This window comes from Lynx rufus, unplaced genomic scaffold (genome assembly GCF_022079265.1).
Source record: "Lynx rufus isolate CCGP_SWC_20201006 ecotype Redwood Valley unplaced genomic scaffold, mLynRuf1.p SCAF_4, whole genome shotgun sequence".
NCBI lineage: Eukaryota > Metazoa > Chordata > Mammalia > Carnivora > Felidae > Lynx > Lynx rufus.
The window spans coordinates 122,432,465-122,450,784 of record NW_025814856.1 but is presented as its reverse complement, the minus strand read 5'-3'; the positions used below and the strand labels follow the sequence as shown (position 1 = coordinate 122,450,784).

At 35.2% G+C, this 18,320-nt stretch overlaps 1 protein-coding gene across 1 annotated transcript in view; it reads right to left on the bottom strand.

Annotated features, from left to right (window-relative positions):
• Window positions 1-2,059: 2,059 nt before the first annotated feature.
• The window catches only part of ZNRF2 (zinc and ring finger 2), a 102,104-nt gene continuing 85,843 nt past the window's right edge, over window positions 2,060-18,320 (bottom strand). Inside the window, exons 4-5 of the mRNA XM_047094852.1 lie at window positions 12,133-12,212; window positions 2,060-8,869 (exon numbers count right to left, since the gene is read on the bottom strand). Coding sequence (XP_046950808.1) covers window positions 12,155-12,212 — 58 coding nt within the window. The 3' untranslated portion in view covers window positions 2,060-8,869; window positions 12,133-12,154. The remainder of the gene's footprint in view (window positions 8,870-12,132; window positions 12,213-18,320) is intronic.

The following is an 18,320-nucleotide window of genomic DNA, read 5'->3' as shown; positions in this document are numbered from 1 at the left end:
AAAAAATTAGGAAACTCGGACTCCATTTAGTAATGACATAGGACCAGCTCTGCTCATGCAGTCCTTAATTAACTTTCTGAGACCCAGGTCTTTACCAAGTTGGACTTATAAGACCTTTGAAAACATTTAGGTGAGGATAGATTGGAATGGAAAACCAAACTCCCAGGCTCATGTAAGACCTATCAGCCATTGGTCACATAAGGCTGGTGAGCACTTAAATGCCGCTATTTCCTAGTACAGATATGATATAAAATATACATCAGATTTCAAAGACTGAAAAATATCTAAAATCTCACTGATAATTTCTATACTGATTACATGCTAAAATGACAATAGTTTGGATATTTAAATACCCTAAGGCCTTTAGCCTTCACAATGTTTGAGCTCCAAAAATGATGAACTATATACTATTTGACTTCCTTGATGGCTATCCTCCGAATATTTGGATAATGAATATCCTTAACATTTACAGACTTGATAACATTTCAACATTTCAGTTATAAACGAGCTACTTTATTTTTTTATTTATTTAAAAAAAATTTTTTTTTAACGTTTATTCATTTTTGAGACAGAGAGAGACAGAGCATGAATGGGGGAAGGTCAGAGAGGGAGGGAGACACAGAATCTGAAACAGGCTCCAGGCTCCAGGCTCTGAGCGGTCAGCACAGAGCCTGACACGGGGCTCGAACTCACAGACCGTGAGATCATGACCTGAGCCGAAATTGGACGCCCAACCGACTGAGCCACCCAGGTGCCCGTAAACGAGCTACTTTAAAACGTTATGACAGTTATTTGACATTTTTCTGAAATACAAATTTACATTGTTAACGCTAAACAGTTTTGTTTTCAGTTATCCAGACACTAAATTATCGAGCCAGTCAGAAAGGCTTTAAGTCTTTTATTTTAAATGTTCACTTATTTTTGAGACAGAGAGCGCACAAGCAGGGGAGGGGCAGAGAGAGAGGGAGGGAGCAAAGGATCCAAAGTGGGCTCTGTGCTGACAGCAGAGAGCCTGATCTCATCAACGGTGAGATCATGACCTAAGCTAAAGTTGGTGGCTTAACCGACTGAGCTACCCAGGCGCCCAAAGGATTTAAGTCTTAAACTGACTTTGTTGTAGTTTTTGGTCAAGTACTTTTTAATGCTGATAAAATAATGAACATTGAATTCATGAATACATGGAAAAGAACCAGACAAATAAGGCACTATATGGCGGAATGGTCTTATAATTACAGCATCAGTATGATATTGCAGAAAAATTATTTTCATTTTATGTGAGAAATCAAATCTTAAATCATGCAGTAATACTTATGTTTTTTATTTTTTTTATTTTTTACATTTTAGGACAACTCCCTCTAAGGTGTTAAGTTTCTACTATTCTCACAGATCTTGCTTTGTAGGAATTCCTGGTCTAGGAAGTTCCAAGTTATCTACAGGTGTATCTTTGAACCAATTTGGAGAAACCTGTGAAAGTCTGGTGATCCTACAGATATGTTGTATTAGATTAGGGAATTTGTGGGGGAGTCCTTGACCTAATATAATACAAGGATGCCCCAAGGTTTCTGCTGCTTCTCCAGGAACTAAATATAAGCTTATCAGTCATCTTTCTCTGTCTGCTGAACAAAGATAATCATAGTGCACCCACGGGCAACCCATAGCCTTCCAGGAACCAATAAGCCTCTTCTGGAATAGTCTACTTCCAACAATAGCTTACTTCTGTTGTGAATGTCTGAGAAGACTGGCATAATGAAAAGAGTTTGGGACAGATGAACCAGAGAGAAAACCTCATGAATGCTTCAGAATGCATTTCAGCACTTCACTAGACAAAGCTGGGAAAGCATGGCCCTATTCCAACAGGTATTGGATGTTAAGGGGGACTATGGGGGTGGGGGGAGTTGCTGGGAGAAGGCCCAACTCAACCGACCTAGAAGTCATTGCACTAGAAAAGTGTACCTTACTTATCGCATGCACTTACTGCCCTAATGGTGTTGGCAACATTTGTGTCTAGAGAGCACTCCTAAACCTTCTCTCTCTCTCTCTCTCTCTCTCTCTCTCTCTCTCTCTCTCTCGCTTTCTCACAACTTGCCAACTGTCTGGCTTCTCTCTCAAGGCTCTGCCTCCCATTTCAGATCTAATTTATGTTAGAGTTGGTAATCTTTCTCTCTGGTTCTCCAGGGAGTATTTCTGGCATAATCAGCTTTCCCCAAGTGGAAATATTCTGTCCTTAAGAGTCAACCCTCCAAGCTGTGGCAAAAGGACAGACGGGAGTTGTCCTGGTCTTGTCTTTCATCCTCACATCTAAATGACTACTAAAGTGGAGTTCATTTTGCTCTCAAAACTTGTAAGTGCCTCCATCTTTCTTTTTCCTATTGTCACTCCTTTGGTTTTGTCCCTCATTATCTTGCTTGAACTGCTATAAATTTTCCAACAAAGTCTCTCTGCCTGTAGTTTCATTCTTCTGTATGGGTAAATTGGTCTTTTTCCTGTTTAAAACCCTTGAATTGTAGTCTGGGACGTATATCCCTTCGTGATTTGCCACCTGCTTACCTCTCTAGACATAGCAACTCTCCAAGAATGTCCTGCTTGTGTGTGCTATGCTTTCTGCCTTAGGCTCACTTCCCACTCCACAAGTCCTTTTATCCATACCCCCTGGAGCTATGTATGATCTATTTGTTCTTAAAGACTTAATCATTCTCTTGCCTAGTCTCATGACCTATGGTCTAATGACCATTTGCATCTTGTGTATGTGTCTACAATAACAATTATTACAACTTATTATAGGTTTGCTCACTTATTTGCTTCACCCACTAAAGTTTAATTAAGGTCTCAGAGGCTAGCTATCTTGGATTTCTGTATTCTTGGTCCATAACAGTCCATAAAACCAAGTCTGCTTAATACATACTTGCTGAAAAGAGTCAATCTTTAAGCAAGAACAGAATCTACAATGGGGTTTCTTAAATAGGTCAGCTAAAGGCTTAAGACATTACTTCTACACCTCGTGACTGAAGAGAATGACAAGTTATTTATTTATAGATAAGCACAAATATTTTTATCATCTTTAACCACCCCTAACATCATGAAGTGCTTGCTGTGTGTCTGTTGCATACGTGCACCTTCCCAATTAACCCTCACAACAACCTGGAGGTAGGCAGTTTTTTTGTTTGTTTGTTTGTTTGTTTTTACCTCTTTTTATAGGCAAAGGCAAGGCACAGAGGAGTTAAGCATCTCGCCCAATGTCACAAAGATAGCAAAACTGGGCAGTCTGGCCCCAGAACCCATGTTCTTAACCACTCTGCTACAAAGCTCAATACCTCTTACACATCATGAAACCTGTACTTCAAAAGATCAATTACTCCTTTTTCAAAAACATGATGGAATGTTACTAAATACAGTCTAAATTTTTAAAGTTATGATTACACATTGACAGACCACCCCACCCCAAAACTTAATAGCTCTACTACAATCATATTTCAATTAAAAAACTTACAAATAGGTTTCACAGTAGAAATTTCAAAGTACATTTTTACTCCTGGTTAAGGTAATGAAGACCTCTTTCTTTGTTCATTACCATTACGTAATTTCTCAAGCTATTGTTGATTTTTAACTTAACGGGTATACAAAAATAGATAAAGAAACTGTGACAACAGTTAATTCATGGTAACCTTTCAGCAATCAGGTAATTCTCAGTTTTATTATAATGTACTGTCAACTTCTAGGCATTACAGTGGATATGACAAATTTCCTTGAAAGCATTCTCTTATGTTATACTTCTAAATAACAGGATAATTTGGCAAGATCATTCGGAAGTTTTATTTATTAAAATATCAATCATGAATTGTTCCATTTTAGTTTAGAACATACTAATACAAGTTGTTCCTAATACATTTTCTAGATTTCTTCTGATGGATGCTTTTGATGCCTTATTTAACAGGAAAATACTTTCTAATAGAGGAAATTAAGAGGTATTACAGAAGAGTTGTTGAAACCATGAACAAACCAATGGAAATAAATACTATTACTGTGATGTTCTTTAAAAAAAAAAAAAAAAGACACTCATATAATCATTGGAAAGAAATAAAATGAAATGGACTTCTGTAATAAAGACCAATATCATCATCAAATTCCAAAATATCTCTTGATCTCCCTATAGGGTCTGTTAACTGTATTCTATGCACACACGTGCTCAAAATGCTAATGACTAATAACATAACCTTTTCAAGATGCTAGCACCAGGGTCACTGGTAACAGGGTACAGGCAGGACTGTAAGTTTATAAACATAAACCATCAGTCAATCTCAGCATATCAAATCAAAATGGAAGGCATGAGAATTTAATAATAGGAGAAATCAGTCACTTCTGATTCTAAGACTTGCAGTCCTGACAGCGGCCTCACAGTCCAGGGCAGAGCTAGGAAGCACAATGTTGGTTAATCAAATACTGCAATCTTACTTTGAAATTTTTCATTTCTGAGATGTGAGTTTATGCCATACTGCTCTTTGATTCCCTATAAACAACTAACAATTTATCTTATTGTTAGCCATTGGTCTAAAATTAATGATGGCTTCACATCTGAAAATACACCAACTCCCCTTAGTCATACTGCATTTTCAGCTAAAACTTAATATGAATATATCTGGTTTTCTTCAATGCCTTTAGTTCTTTCCAGAGAATCAGCTGAACTTCAAAGACCAGGTATTTCCCATTCAATTCAGGAATTCTGTGATGGAAAAAGAACATTCAGTTTCCCAGCTTCAACACAGCATTCCCAGAATATGGCACTCAAAGTACTGCCTGAGTAAATTATTACCAAAAGTTTTACCTATTCAGCTGTTCATGAATAAGAATCACTACTAGGAGTATACCAAGTAGCAATTTCCTCTAAACAAAACAAAACAAAACAAAACAAGTAGCAATTTAGTATCAGAATGAAAAGGTCTGGATACAGAGGAATAGAACAGTAAAACATAATTTAACTATTGTCATTCACAATATAGTAAAGAAAAAAATCAGAAGTTACGCACTTCAAAAAAGGGGGGAGTGATGGGGTCAGAGATAAAAGTATCAGCATGCTAAAAATTTTTTTTTTTTTTTTAACTTAGAAAATACCTGTACAAGAACAAGGGACATTTCACATTTAACACATTGTCAATATGCATTGAGTTCACCTCAGGATAAATCAAACTGCAAGAAAATGGCCCAAATGAACTAGAAGATTTCCGGCAGCTCACAGACTGTACTCACAATTAATACGCAACATTTACCTCTATGAAGTCTTACAAAGTTCATCTGATTTATATGGAAACTCCTCTGTGAAAAAATAGGATGATTCGGATATTATTATCAATGCATAAAAGGGATGTCAATCAGATGGTAAATTCAATTATTCTTGAATTTTTAAAGAGTTTCATGCTTTGCTCAAATGTAGCTTACTTTTAGGAAATTTCTCTTCTTCAGCTCTCCAACTTAGTAAATAAGATTAGGTAATATTTACATTTAATTTACTGTCTTTTCATTTAAAGACATTTCTCTTAGTCTTGCTATAGTATGTTAATTTAAATAATTGCCCTTAAACTTCACTATACCCAAATTGGGAAAGTAAAATAAACTTTGAAAAGGAATCTGCCATTTTCACTAATACATTTGTTAACCTGAAATCTTTTCAAAATACATATTGAAAATATGCTGACAGTGATCCTCAGGCATTTCATTTGGGCTACATTCTAATAAAGTATTTAGTGGTGAGAACAGAAATAACTGTGTATCACTTAAAAGAAACAGAAGATTTGCACAAAGAAACCAAAACCCATATAGCATGCAAGAGTTAACAATATGGCCTTTTAAATGTTGTTCAGCTACCACAAAAAAATCAGTTATAGAATTCATTACTTATATTTCAATCACAAACACTGCTCTTAAAACACGATCTATATCAGATTTATAACCAGATCTGAAAAACAGATTAAGACTAGGTTTAGCTAATTTCTCTGGCAAAAAGCCCAAAGACAGGATAATTTTACTATCTCTTATACATTCCGGCAATAACAATAACAAAATTCAAAAAGCCAGATCAAAGTAAAACGAGTCAAAATTGGCAATAAACCCATTATGAAGAGTGGCACTAAAGTGAAATTTCAGAACATATTGCTTTCTATTTACGCAAGTGCGATCTCATTTTAAAACGTGTATTTACAAAGATTCTGGAAGGCTATCAATCACCAACTTGATAGCTAGGTTTTCAATCTTTATTTTGTCTCCATAATATTCAGTTGTCAGTAGTTTCAAGCAACATATTTAAATATCTAATGTGATTTTTGTATCCTACTTACACTATTCAGTGTCCACATACAGATACACAAATATTGTAAGTGACATTATGTAGAATATTACAATATTTTCCAGAGTAGCAATTTTGACTTTGAATAATAACCAGAGCATCTGGGCATAAAAACATTTTCAATTCCTAAATTCTTCTTTCTGGGGAGTCATTGATGGAGACTGAACCTAAAGTAAAAAATGCTAACCTCTATCAATTTTAACACAAAAGGGCTGCTATAAACAGATTTTAAGTAAGTACTGTTCTAGACAAATATAATAATCAAGGAGCACTTGAACTAACAAACACTGAACTTTCTTCTGCTGTAGCTGCTGCAGCACAGAACCGTAGGTCAGAGGCTGAGCGAGAGAGGCTGATATGGAACAGGACACAGAAGGAAAAGAACTAAAGTCTGTAAAATTAAAAAGTCAATGAGTAAATCACATATCAGAAAATCAACTTCCAGAAGAATATTAATGCGTCACTACCACAGCTAGAGTTAAGCTGTGCCTTTAAGAACGGAAGACAACAAAACAATTCTTACCATAACAATATACCAGTAGTAGGAAAAAAATGAATCATTCACAAAATACTCTAAGAGGTCTTTCCTGGGGTGAGCGGGTACATGTGTTATGTGTGGAAGCTTACAAAATTAAAAATGTGAAACAAAATGGATTCATACTAAGATTTCATGGTAACAGAAGAAAATTGAAGGAAAGATTTTCCGTGAGGGAAGAGTATTTCCCATAACTGGTTTAAAAAGCACCTATGAAACCGTGCTGTCAGCCGTCACAATGGAGGTTTGGGACGCTTTTGTCAATTGCAGCATAACAAAAGGCATTTCACAGCATAACTTTAGGGAAAATGTTATCTGGTCTGGAATCACACAGAAAGCAATGAAAAACTCTTTCAATTGTTTCTAAAACACCAATTTTTCTGGGTAGCAGCAGTTGCTCCTGTACGTGCCCTTTCAAAAAATATGAAACAGAAGCAGAATAGGGAAAAATTTTGAGAGTAAGAGTAGCAGCATTAAATAGAAAAGCAAATACTTAAATACGTTAAAGAAAGCGTAAAATAAGGAAACAGTACTTGTGCAACTTTCAATTATACCAAGTAAAGTGCACTGCTTAAATGTTCACTGATAACATTTTCCCTGTATGTTGAAAATATGAAATCTACTTATTGGTATCTTTTTAGATTAAAAAAAAAAAAAAAAAAAAAAAGACATTCACTATTGTAGCCTGATAGCTCTCTTCCAGTATTTTGTAACCATTCAGATGTATTATGTGGGAATATTTATTCACATAATTTTGCTTAATACATTTCTTTCTACACAAGACTGAATTTAAAAGTCTATTATCTATAACATTTTCAATTACAGTAATAACACATTAATAAATTATAAATTAACAAAATCTTCATATTTGCTTTAAAAAATCATTTATCAAACACTAACTTCCAGATTATCTGGAAAATTAAAGATGCAAATTGCTATAAATCCGGCATCCCAATTAAATTCTGATTTTTAAAAGTATATAAAATGTCCCTCAAGTTATTCCAAGTTCCACTCAAGAAAATTTTACCCTTTTCATAAGTTACTAAGTTTACAACCTGCTAAACATTCTACCCAAATGTGGGAAAACTGTCTGGAGATGCAAAGCACAATGAAATAATTACATGAAAAGAACAAACAAAAATACCCGTTAAAACAAAGTTATTATAGCTGGCAGCACTTAAAATTGGTAATTTGTATTTTTTAAAAAGTTGCATAGCTGCTGCAAGATGATTCATTACTGATTAACTACTGAGCAGTTTTACTTAAGAGGAAATAACACGTGTAATAAATTGCAATTCAATAGACAACCTTAGCCTTAGTTCATTAAAATGTAATTATGTAACTTGATTTACTCTTTGGACTGCATTCTGATAATGTTAAACCTTGAATTTAAAATACTAACATATTTTAGCTCTCCTATGCAGAAGTCTATTTTCTACTCATAGGAGAAAAAATAGAAGAACTTGAGATCATGGTCTACATTCAGAAAATGTTTTACTGCTTGATTTCATTTCTTGGTTTCACATTTAAGACTTTAATTTATAGAAGTACATTATGTGGTCTTCAGTTTAAGAACAGATGAATACAGAAACATCATGTAGGGGAAAATAAAGTGACCCCAAACAAGAAAAAAACAAGTCAAACACAACTAGTTGCGCAGCTCTAGAGAACTTAATAAAATCAACTTTTAAATCAGTTAACTTTGGCGTCTGAATACAAAATGTTTATCAGTATTACCTATGTAGATGACTAGTAAGGGAGGTGCAGCATTTTCAAAATCCCTGTGTGTCCTCTATATGCATGTTTGGTACACTGAGTTCTGTGGCAACTGCCCTCTCTTCAGCAGGGTTTTTTCCCGTGTGATTGTCCATCTCTGCGTTACCAAGTCTCACAGAACTCAGATCTCTGGCTGAGTATGCCTGCAGTTTTGTTTTTCTTTTTCCAGAGACAGATCCTCATCTCCTCTCAGTTTTTCAAGCATCTTGAAAACACAAGAAAACCTGTGGAGAAGCAGACACATGAAGTTCAAGCAGTGGTTCATAATACTAATACAAATCAAAATACAACATCCATTTCCCCAGGAACACTGCTTTAGTTGCTATAAGTTTTCATACATTTACTTACTATTCTGAAAACTCATGAAATCAATGTTCTGCAAAAGAACAGGTAAAGGACACAGCAGGACCAGTTAAAGCTTAAAACAGTCATGAAAAATATCTACCACATCACAGTCATTTTCCCTCCACAATTAAGACCAGAGTACAGAACACACACACACACCCACAATACCTATGCATACCTATTAACCTTCCCCCATATAATTAAAATCACCAAATAAAAATGGTAAACAGTTTCCTGACTAATCACACTTGATCTTAGCCAAAAGGCCGAGAAGCGATTTTTCCTGACTAATCAAAACCTTAGACAGTCCTGTATCTCTTTTGGGCCATCCATTAAATTCTTATGCTAAAAAATATCAGAAATGTTGCATGTGTTGCTACATTTTTTTTTAATGTCTTAACAAGAAATACTCCTCAAACCCATACATTTAGGGGCTCCTGGATGGTTCAGTTGGATGAGCATCCAACTCTTGGTTTCAGCTCAGGTCACGTTCTCATGGTTCATGAGTTCAAGCCCTGTGTCCAGCTCTGCACTAAGCACAGAGCCTGTTTGGGATTCTTGTTCTGCCCTTCTCTCTCTCTCTCTAGAAACAAATAAACTTAAAAAATACTTAAAAAAAAAAAACAAAAAACAAAACCCGTATGTTTAATCTGGGACAGCAAATGGGATAGGAGGAATTTATCATTTGACAAATAAGAGCAGTTAGAACAGGAGCAAAAATATAAAAGAATCAAGACATTCCATGTCTATACATTCTTAAAAATGACTCAAGACCCACAGAGACAGATTCCATTGATTTCTAAAATTTCTAAGGCAGCTGTTACCAAACTCAGGTTCTATATACAAAAAGAAAAAAAAAAACAAAAACAATGAAAAGATAACACCAATACATAGGTAAGGAAACTGAAATGCTGTTTAAGACCAATATGCATAATGACTATGAGATGAGACGCATGTTCCTTATACCCCATAACTCACTGTGACGCTAAAGGAATTTAGCTGATCAGATCATGAAATAACTTTTAAATTTTATTTACTTTTTAGAGTTTATTTATTTTGAAAGAGAGAGAGAGAGAAAGAGAATGTGAGTGGGGGGGGGGCAGAGAGAGAGGGAGAGAGAGAATCCCAAGCAGGCTCTGTGCTGTCAGTGCAGAGCCTGATGCGGATTCAATCTCATGAACTATGAGATCATGACCTGAGCTAAAATCAAGAGTTGGTCACGTAACTGACTGAGCCACCCAGGTGCTCCAAAACTTTTTTATAAAATAAAATTTTTAATCATAAAATTCAACCTCACACAGAAAAGTTTACTGCCTACAGAAGACTAATTTTACCCACAGGTGAAAAATTTAGACATACTACCTTGGTACGTAAAACACTATGATAAAAATTTCATTTTATTAGCATTGGTTTTTAGTACTTCTCTTAAAATGCTGCTACAGTTTTACCTATAGTTTTAGTTTATTGGCCCAGACATAAGGTTACACTGAGGATATTTCAAAGCATCTTCCTCTTCAAAAAACCTTTCCACAGCCAAATAAAAACATTTATGCACATATACTCAAAATATCACTCTATCGCCACACTTTCTTTACATGGCCATCTTATCCCAATTCATATTTCAAATGTGTCAAAGTGTGGTCTGAATCAGCTCACAGTAGAAGGTTCAAAAGCTGACAGTCCTCTAGTACCCTACAGTTCACCAAGGCTTTCACATTTCACACGCATACCCTACCGTAATTGTGACAGAGGCCTCAATTAATGTTGCAGTTCTTTCTTTGGTTGCTATGGTGGCTATTAAGTTACCTCAAATCTCCTGTCAATATTCTAATCTGCTATTAAATCATCATCATTAAGAGCAACTTTCTGCTCCAGTTTCCTGTCTTTGGTCTTAACCATTCAGGAAAGACTGTTGTCGACTGCTACCTTAAACCTTTGAACACAGAGGCTCCAACTCCTGAAACGATTCCAGGATCCGCTAACATGTTATGCCTTGATGTAAAATCCCAATGCTTTATGTCATTTCTCCAAGTCTTCTCGTAAAAAGCTTTTCACATATATGAAGATAACATTTAAGTTAACTATTTTTTTCAAAGTCAAATGAACACACTTCACGGAATGTGGAAAAAAGCAATAGTCAAGTGAGGTTATCATTCAATTCACTGAACATTTTTAGATAATGCAGAATAATGAATAAGCTAAATCAGCAGACCAAAACAAATTCTGTATTTGGTTTAAAATTCAATTTTTTTTCTTTTTTCCTCCTACTGTACGGACAGGCACTTTATTATATGCTGAGGATACTAAGGTGAAAGATTGAACTGAATGAATGAATGCATGATGCAACTTTTTGAAGAAAACGCTCCTACCTAATAGCAGCAAAATAGCTAAGAACACAACCTTTGGAGATAATATGCCTTGGTTCAAATCCCAGTTCTACCGAGGAATTAGGCTTGACAGGTCAGGTTTCTTAATCTCTCTTTAACTGTTTCCTCATCTATATGATGGGAATAGCAAGAGTCCTGAGTTCAAAGGGTTGTTCCAACAATTAGATGAGTTATTAATAGATGTAAAATGCTTGGAACAATGCCCGGCACATAATGCAACATAAATGCTAATTAATTATTATGATTAGAATTACAATATATTGCATTACCTAAGAATATACTTGTAAAGTGAGGGATAAGAGTACAGAATTTGATTTTGTTTGCTAAATACATGACCTTTGACTATTACGCATATTGCTTCTTAAAGTCATGAAATTAAATACTTAGGCCTTGAGGTTTTCAGGGGTAAAATGGGGTAATGTGTACTAATATGTAGTACATGTATGAAGTAATATATCGGCCATAGAGTTCCTGGGTTTAAGCACTAAACTAAAATTAAACAAGCCAATGTATTTTAAAGTACCAAGAATGGGGAAGTTACTCAATGTATAACTCTTTTCAGGAATCAGCAAAGTTGTTTTCTACATATCTTTTCACGTGAGTTTTCTATATAGCAGCCAAACACAATGTCTGGGATACATACACACACGCACGCACACACACACGCTTCAATAAATGAATAAAAATGGTGGCAGAGAATGTATAACTCCGGTAACAATTAAAAAGCCAATTAGAACAGAAAAAGGGAGAATTACCTATAAAACAGGAAGCTGATGCTTAGTCTGAAGGGTGTTCCGGGCAAGATCTATTTACTTCAAACCATTCATCTATGCAGCTAGAAAAGAACAAAACCAGAAAAACTGAAACACTTATGCTTATTTATATCATGACAGCTGTAATAAAAAATTCTTACTTCTTGACTTTAATGTATCTTTTCAGGAAAAAAAATCAGTATTTTAAATGATCATATTTGGCATATCTAAGTAAAAGATAAGGATCTGTTTACTACATTTTGATTATTTACTTATCTTTTAAGTTTATTGATTTTTTTAAAAGTAATCCCTACACGCAACGTGGGGCTCAAACTCATGATCCAGAGATCAGGAGAGGCATGCTCTTCCGATTGACCCAGCCAGGCACCCCACATTCTGATTACTCAAAGAAGTTAAGGAAATAATCTTCGCAAAATTATACTATAAAGTACTTTAAAGTTTAAATATAACAACCATTACACCAAAAGCAAATCTGAAGAACCACTACTTTACCAGTATTCAAAATTAAGTGACAAATCTGGACAGATATTTCTCTCTCCAAAATAGTCATTCATTCACCCAAGTATTATTCTGTTCATGCCACCGATCAATGTAATCAAAAGCAGCTTTTAAATTCTAATTCTGGACAATACTGCATCACCTCTCAAATCTTTTATTCAGTGTTTATCCATTTTTCAGAGAGAGAGAGAGAGAGAGAGAGCGAGCGAGCGTGCGCAAGCGGGGAATGGGCAAAGAGAGGGAGCAGGCTGAAGTAGGCTCCAGGTTCTGGGCTGTAAGCACAGAGCCTGACACGGGGCTCCAACTCGTGAACTGTGAGATCATGACCTGAGCCAAAGTCGGACACTCAACCGACTGAGCCACCCAGGTGCTCCTGAATCACCTTTTAAAAGACTATCTTTATATGTGAGTATTGAATACTTATTTTAATTCTATCCCACCCTACACAATACATACACATACACAAGTAAATATACCATCATCCACTTGGCATTTATAAAGTATTTCATGATTTTATTGGAAGTTAAACACCAGGGTGCATATAATTATCCTCACTGTAATCTGCATTGTTCAATGCAGTAGCCACAAGCCACATGTGGCTATTTAAATTCATTACAATTAAATAAAAGAAAAATGCAATTCCTCAGTCGTACGACCACATTTCAAGCACTCAAAAGCCACGTGGCTATTTGCCCCTCTATTAGCACAGATACAAAACATTTTCATCACTGCAGAAAGTTCTTTTTCACTGTGATAAATGGGTAAAGCCTTCGATAAGGCTAAGTAACTTGCCCAGCAGCTAGGAAGTTACCCAAGCAGAATTCAAACTGCTCAACACTCCCACTGATGTGTCAAATTGGCACACACCACAAAGCTAGCAGGCTTGGTAAATATGCTTACAGGCAAAATTAGTATTTATCACTCTCATATCCTGACAGGATAATTTGGTAAGTAAAAATAATGGACAAAACTGAACGGAAAAAAGATAAAGTATTTCATCCAAATAATATTCTTTCAACCACTAATTTCTGTTGCCACTAAGACTTCTGCTGTCTAAATAATCTTGCCCCAATTGGCTTCTGACATGGTTTTCAGCCTGCTTTCTATCCTACTTACTTGGCTCCAGCAGTCCCCTGGTCTACTGGAATACCCCTTTAAATGAAGCACTGAACAAAATACTCCACATGAATTAACAATTCACGGTACCTATGTGATTTAAAATGGGCACTTCTTATTTTACAGCCATGTAATTTCGGCTCATACTGAGAAATTAATCATTTAAAACCCAGGGTCCTTCTCATGTAAATTGCTATCAACCCATGTTATTTGAAATATTATAATCCCTTCTCCCAACTCCAGCAGGAAACCATTACTCTGAATTTGGTGTTTCTCATTCTTGGACATTTTCTTAACCTATCACTACATAAGTACATATTCCAAAACAACATATAGTATTGCTTCTGTGTTCTAAATTTTATACAAATGCTACCGTCAAGTATGCTTTTTCTGTGTTTTTCAACCTGAGATTTACAACTGCTAATAAGGCTCTGGTTTTTACATTTTTGTTGTGTATAATATTCCATTAACATAAGCATATTGCAGTGTATGTATCCATTCTTTCACTGACAGACTCCTCGGAGGCCTGGTCTCAGGAGTGGAATTACGGAGTTGTAAGGATGTAGACAGCACAGAGCTCTTACAGAGCTATCCACCAAGTAAGTACACCAACTTACATCTGGATGTTTACTGGCACTTGGGGCTCTTTTTTTCCCCGAATTGACTGGTAACTTTTGCCAAATTTTCTGTTTTGTCTTTTTCTTATAGGTTTGCAGGAAGTTATCATCCAGATACTTCAGCTATAATATAGTATACACATTTTTGATGGTCCTTGCTGTCTACAAAATCATACACTAAAAGTAACAGGGCTTATGGGAAAAACGTTAAAGGCAGACCACTCAAACAATACAACCTGGTAACTAGAACAAAGATGTGTTTGCTCCAAATAATTAAAATACCACTATAAATACAGGATTTTTTCCCAAAGGTATAAACTTTGACCTAAGAGGACTAAGGAAGGACTAATATGGAGACAAAAGCCCAATGCACAAACTATGAATGAAGCAAGTATTTCCAAAATAAAGCCCATGGCCTAACTGAACTGGGTATAAAAACATTCAGTGGATGGGTATCTTTATAACAGCAGGCACACCTCATATATGGGGGTTCGGTTCCAGACCTCTGCAATAAAGTGAATATCGCAATAAAAAGAGTCAAATAGCTTTTTTGGTTTCCCAGTGCATATCAAAGTTATGTCCACACTTTACCTTAATTAAAAAATACTTTACTGCTAAAAAAGGCTAACTACCATCTGAATTTTTAGTGAGTCATAATCACTGATCACAGATCACCGTAACAAATAAATAATGAAAGTATGAAATACTCTGAGATTTACCAAAATGTGACACAGAGACACGAAGTATACAGATGCTGCTGGAAAATGGTGCCCACAGACTTGCTCCGCAGGGCTGCCACAAACCTTCAATTAGTAAAACAACACAGTATTTGTGAAGCGCAATAAAACGAAGTGCAACGAAACACGGTATACCTGCATCGTATTCTCCCATGGCTTGCTTCCACATATGCTTTCATCTGCTTTTATTTGCTGGAGCAAAACACTGATGTGCTGAGAAATACTATGGATGAACCAGTAAGATCATCTCATTATACCGTCACCGTTTCTTCCACTTACCAACTGCAACGCGCTAACTGCATTACAGAAAGTTGCTGAAGGAGAGTACTGTTTCAGATACTACAACTGTTGTTCGTGTATTATAAAAAAACAAAAAAAACCTCAGCCTGAGGTCTAGTTTTCTTTTACTTTTTCACAGTATCATGATGCAAAAAAAGTTTTAAAATGTTAATATGGTCCAAATTTGAGAACCATGAATGAAGCAAGCAAGTACTTCAAAAATAAAGCCCGTGGCCTAACTGAACTGGGTGTAAAAACATTCAGTGGATGGGTATCCTTATAAGAGCAGGCACACTTCAATTTTGGGGGTTCAGTTCAGATCATTGATCAACTTTTCCTTCAAGTTTTTATAGGGGGCTGGGGGAAGGCTTGTATTGTAGCCCCCAAAGAGGCCAAGAACATTTCTCTACATTCTTTCCAACACTTGTAAGAGTTTTTTTTGGTTTCCATAGGCATATGTTCAGTCAATCGGGAATTGATTCCTATTTCAAATATAAAGATTCAACTGTTTTTCTACATCAATAACCAAGTGATCTCAGTACCATTCTTTGTATAGTTCATTCTTCCTCTACTGCTATAATACCACCACTGCCAAATCAATTTTTTAATTTTTTCATTTACTTAACATTTACATACGATCCATCATGTGCCAGACTTTCTAAAATTTAACTCATTTCAAACCTCAAAACAACTCTATGAAGTTGGTACTGTCGCCTCATTTTATAGATCGAAGGAGGGAAAAACTAAGTAACTTGATCAAGATCACACAGTGAATTAGTGGAGGGGCTGGGATTTGAACCTTGGGAGGAAGGCTTGACTCCCAAGAGTCCAGGCTCTTAACCCCTGTGCTATGCTGTCTCTCATATATGCATGAGTGTTTATGGGCTCTATTCCTATGTCCTTTCCACACATGTCTTAATTAATAGTCTTAAAATGTATCTGCATAGGGGAAGCCCCCACCCCCCAGCAGTTTTCTTCTTTGTGAATATGACTGTTCTTGCCATATGGACTCTTTGGTCCATGTGTATTTTAGAGTCAACTTGTCAAGTTACATGAAAAAACTAGTCGAGATTTGAATGGGATAATATTAATTATATATATTAATTTGGGATTAAGTGACATCTTTATGACACTGAGTCTTCCTATCCACAAGACAATATACCTCGACATTTTGGATCTTCTAGATCTTTCAGTAAAGTTTTAAAATCCTTGTATCTTTTGTAGGATGTATTCTTAACATAGCTTACTGCTATTGTAGTTTCTATGGGTGTTAATATTATTCTAAAAAAAAAAAAAAGCTTTTATTTTTTCTTACTGAGTTATCAATGAAACTAACATTCATGTTGAGCTTATATCTGAAAACCCTGGTAAGCTGTTAACAATTTTAACAGTTTATCTAACATCTATTCTTTGCTTTTGTTTTGAAATCATTAATACCCAAGTATAGAACTGTAATGCATTTTTTCTCATTTACTGAGATAATATGGTCTTTCTCCTTTATTAACATAATATGTTGCATATGTAAGTTTTCTAATCTTACAATGTCTTTATATTCCTAGCATAAGTCTAATTTAGTCATGAGGCATTACTTCAGATAGATATTGATGAATTTGGTTTGCTAGTATGTTTTGGTTTTTTTTTTTTTTTTGATTTATGTTCATAAATGAGAGTACCTTCTAATTTTCTTTCTTATACTCTCCTTGTCTGATTTTGGTATCAAGTTTATACTATTTTTACAAAATAAGTGGGGGAACCTACCATCCTTTCCTACCTTGAGGGGAGTTTAACAATGGTTAACATGGTGTTCTTTGGATGTCTGGTAGAACCTGCCGTCAGACCAATTTTGTAGGCCTCTTTTTAGGTTTTGGGGTTTTATTTTTTAATATTTGTTGTTTTTTAAAAAGTTTTTCTTAATTACTTATAATAGTTATTATAGTCAATTCACGTGTTCTGTTTCTTTTTGAAATATCTTGGTAATTGCTATATATTGAGATATATAGTTAGTAACATAATAAATATATATTACATAATATATAATGAATAATATATAAAATAATGTTAAGGCAATTGCCTGTTTTCTTTAAATCGAAGAGTAAATAAATTTCTCACAGATTTTTCCATTTGTTTTTTATTTCTACTATGTCTGATGTGTCATTCCTATACCGTTCATTTTTTCCTCCTAGAGATGATCCTGCCAGAGGCTTATCTATTTCATTAGTCTTCAAAAAACAAACTTTTGGCTTTGCTGGCCTCTAGCGTGTATTTTTTTTTTCCTTTTTTTCCTTCTCTAACCTTTATTATTTTCTTGTTCTATTCAGTGTTAATTCATTTTTCTAAATTCTTAAGGAAGAATTGGGTTTAATGATTTCCAGTCTTTTTTCCCCACTCTAACACAAGCTCTCCATGGATCACTCTAGAAAAATGGCAAGACTTTTCATTATTATCCAGTTGCAAGTGTTTCTAAGTTCCATTATGATTTCTTCTTTAATCCACAAGTTACTTAAAAGTATGTGTGAAGATAATTCATCTTTTATTACTGACATCTAAGAGTGGCCAAAGAACCGCTTTCTGTATGGTATAATTTTTCATAGTTTGCCAAACTTGCTTTATGGCCTAGTATGCCATCAATTTCTGCATATGTAATGAGTGCCTGAAAAGTAAAGATGCTAATTGCTGGGTGCAGATACACACACATCCATCAGACAAACCTGTTAACTCTGTTGCTACATTCTTCTAGGTTTTGACTCATTTTGTGTCTGCTTGACACAATGAGAACTGTATTGAAATCTCCCATTATCATGACATATTTGTCAATTCTTTTCTGACAGTTCTATAAATATTTTACCTTGAGACTCTGTTCTTAGGTTCACCAAAAACTGAATTTTATATATACTTTTATCATATCATACTAATAATATTTTTG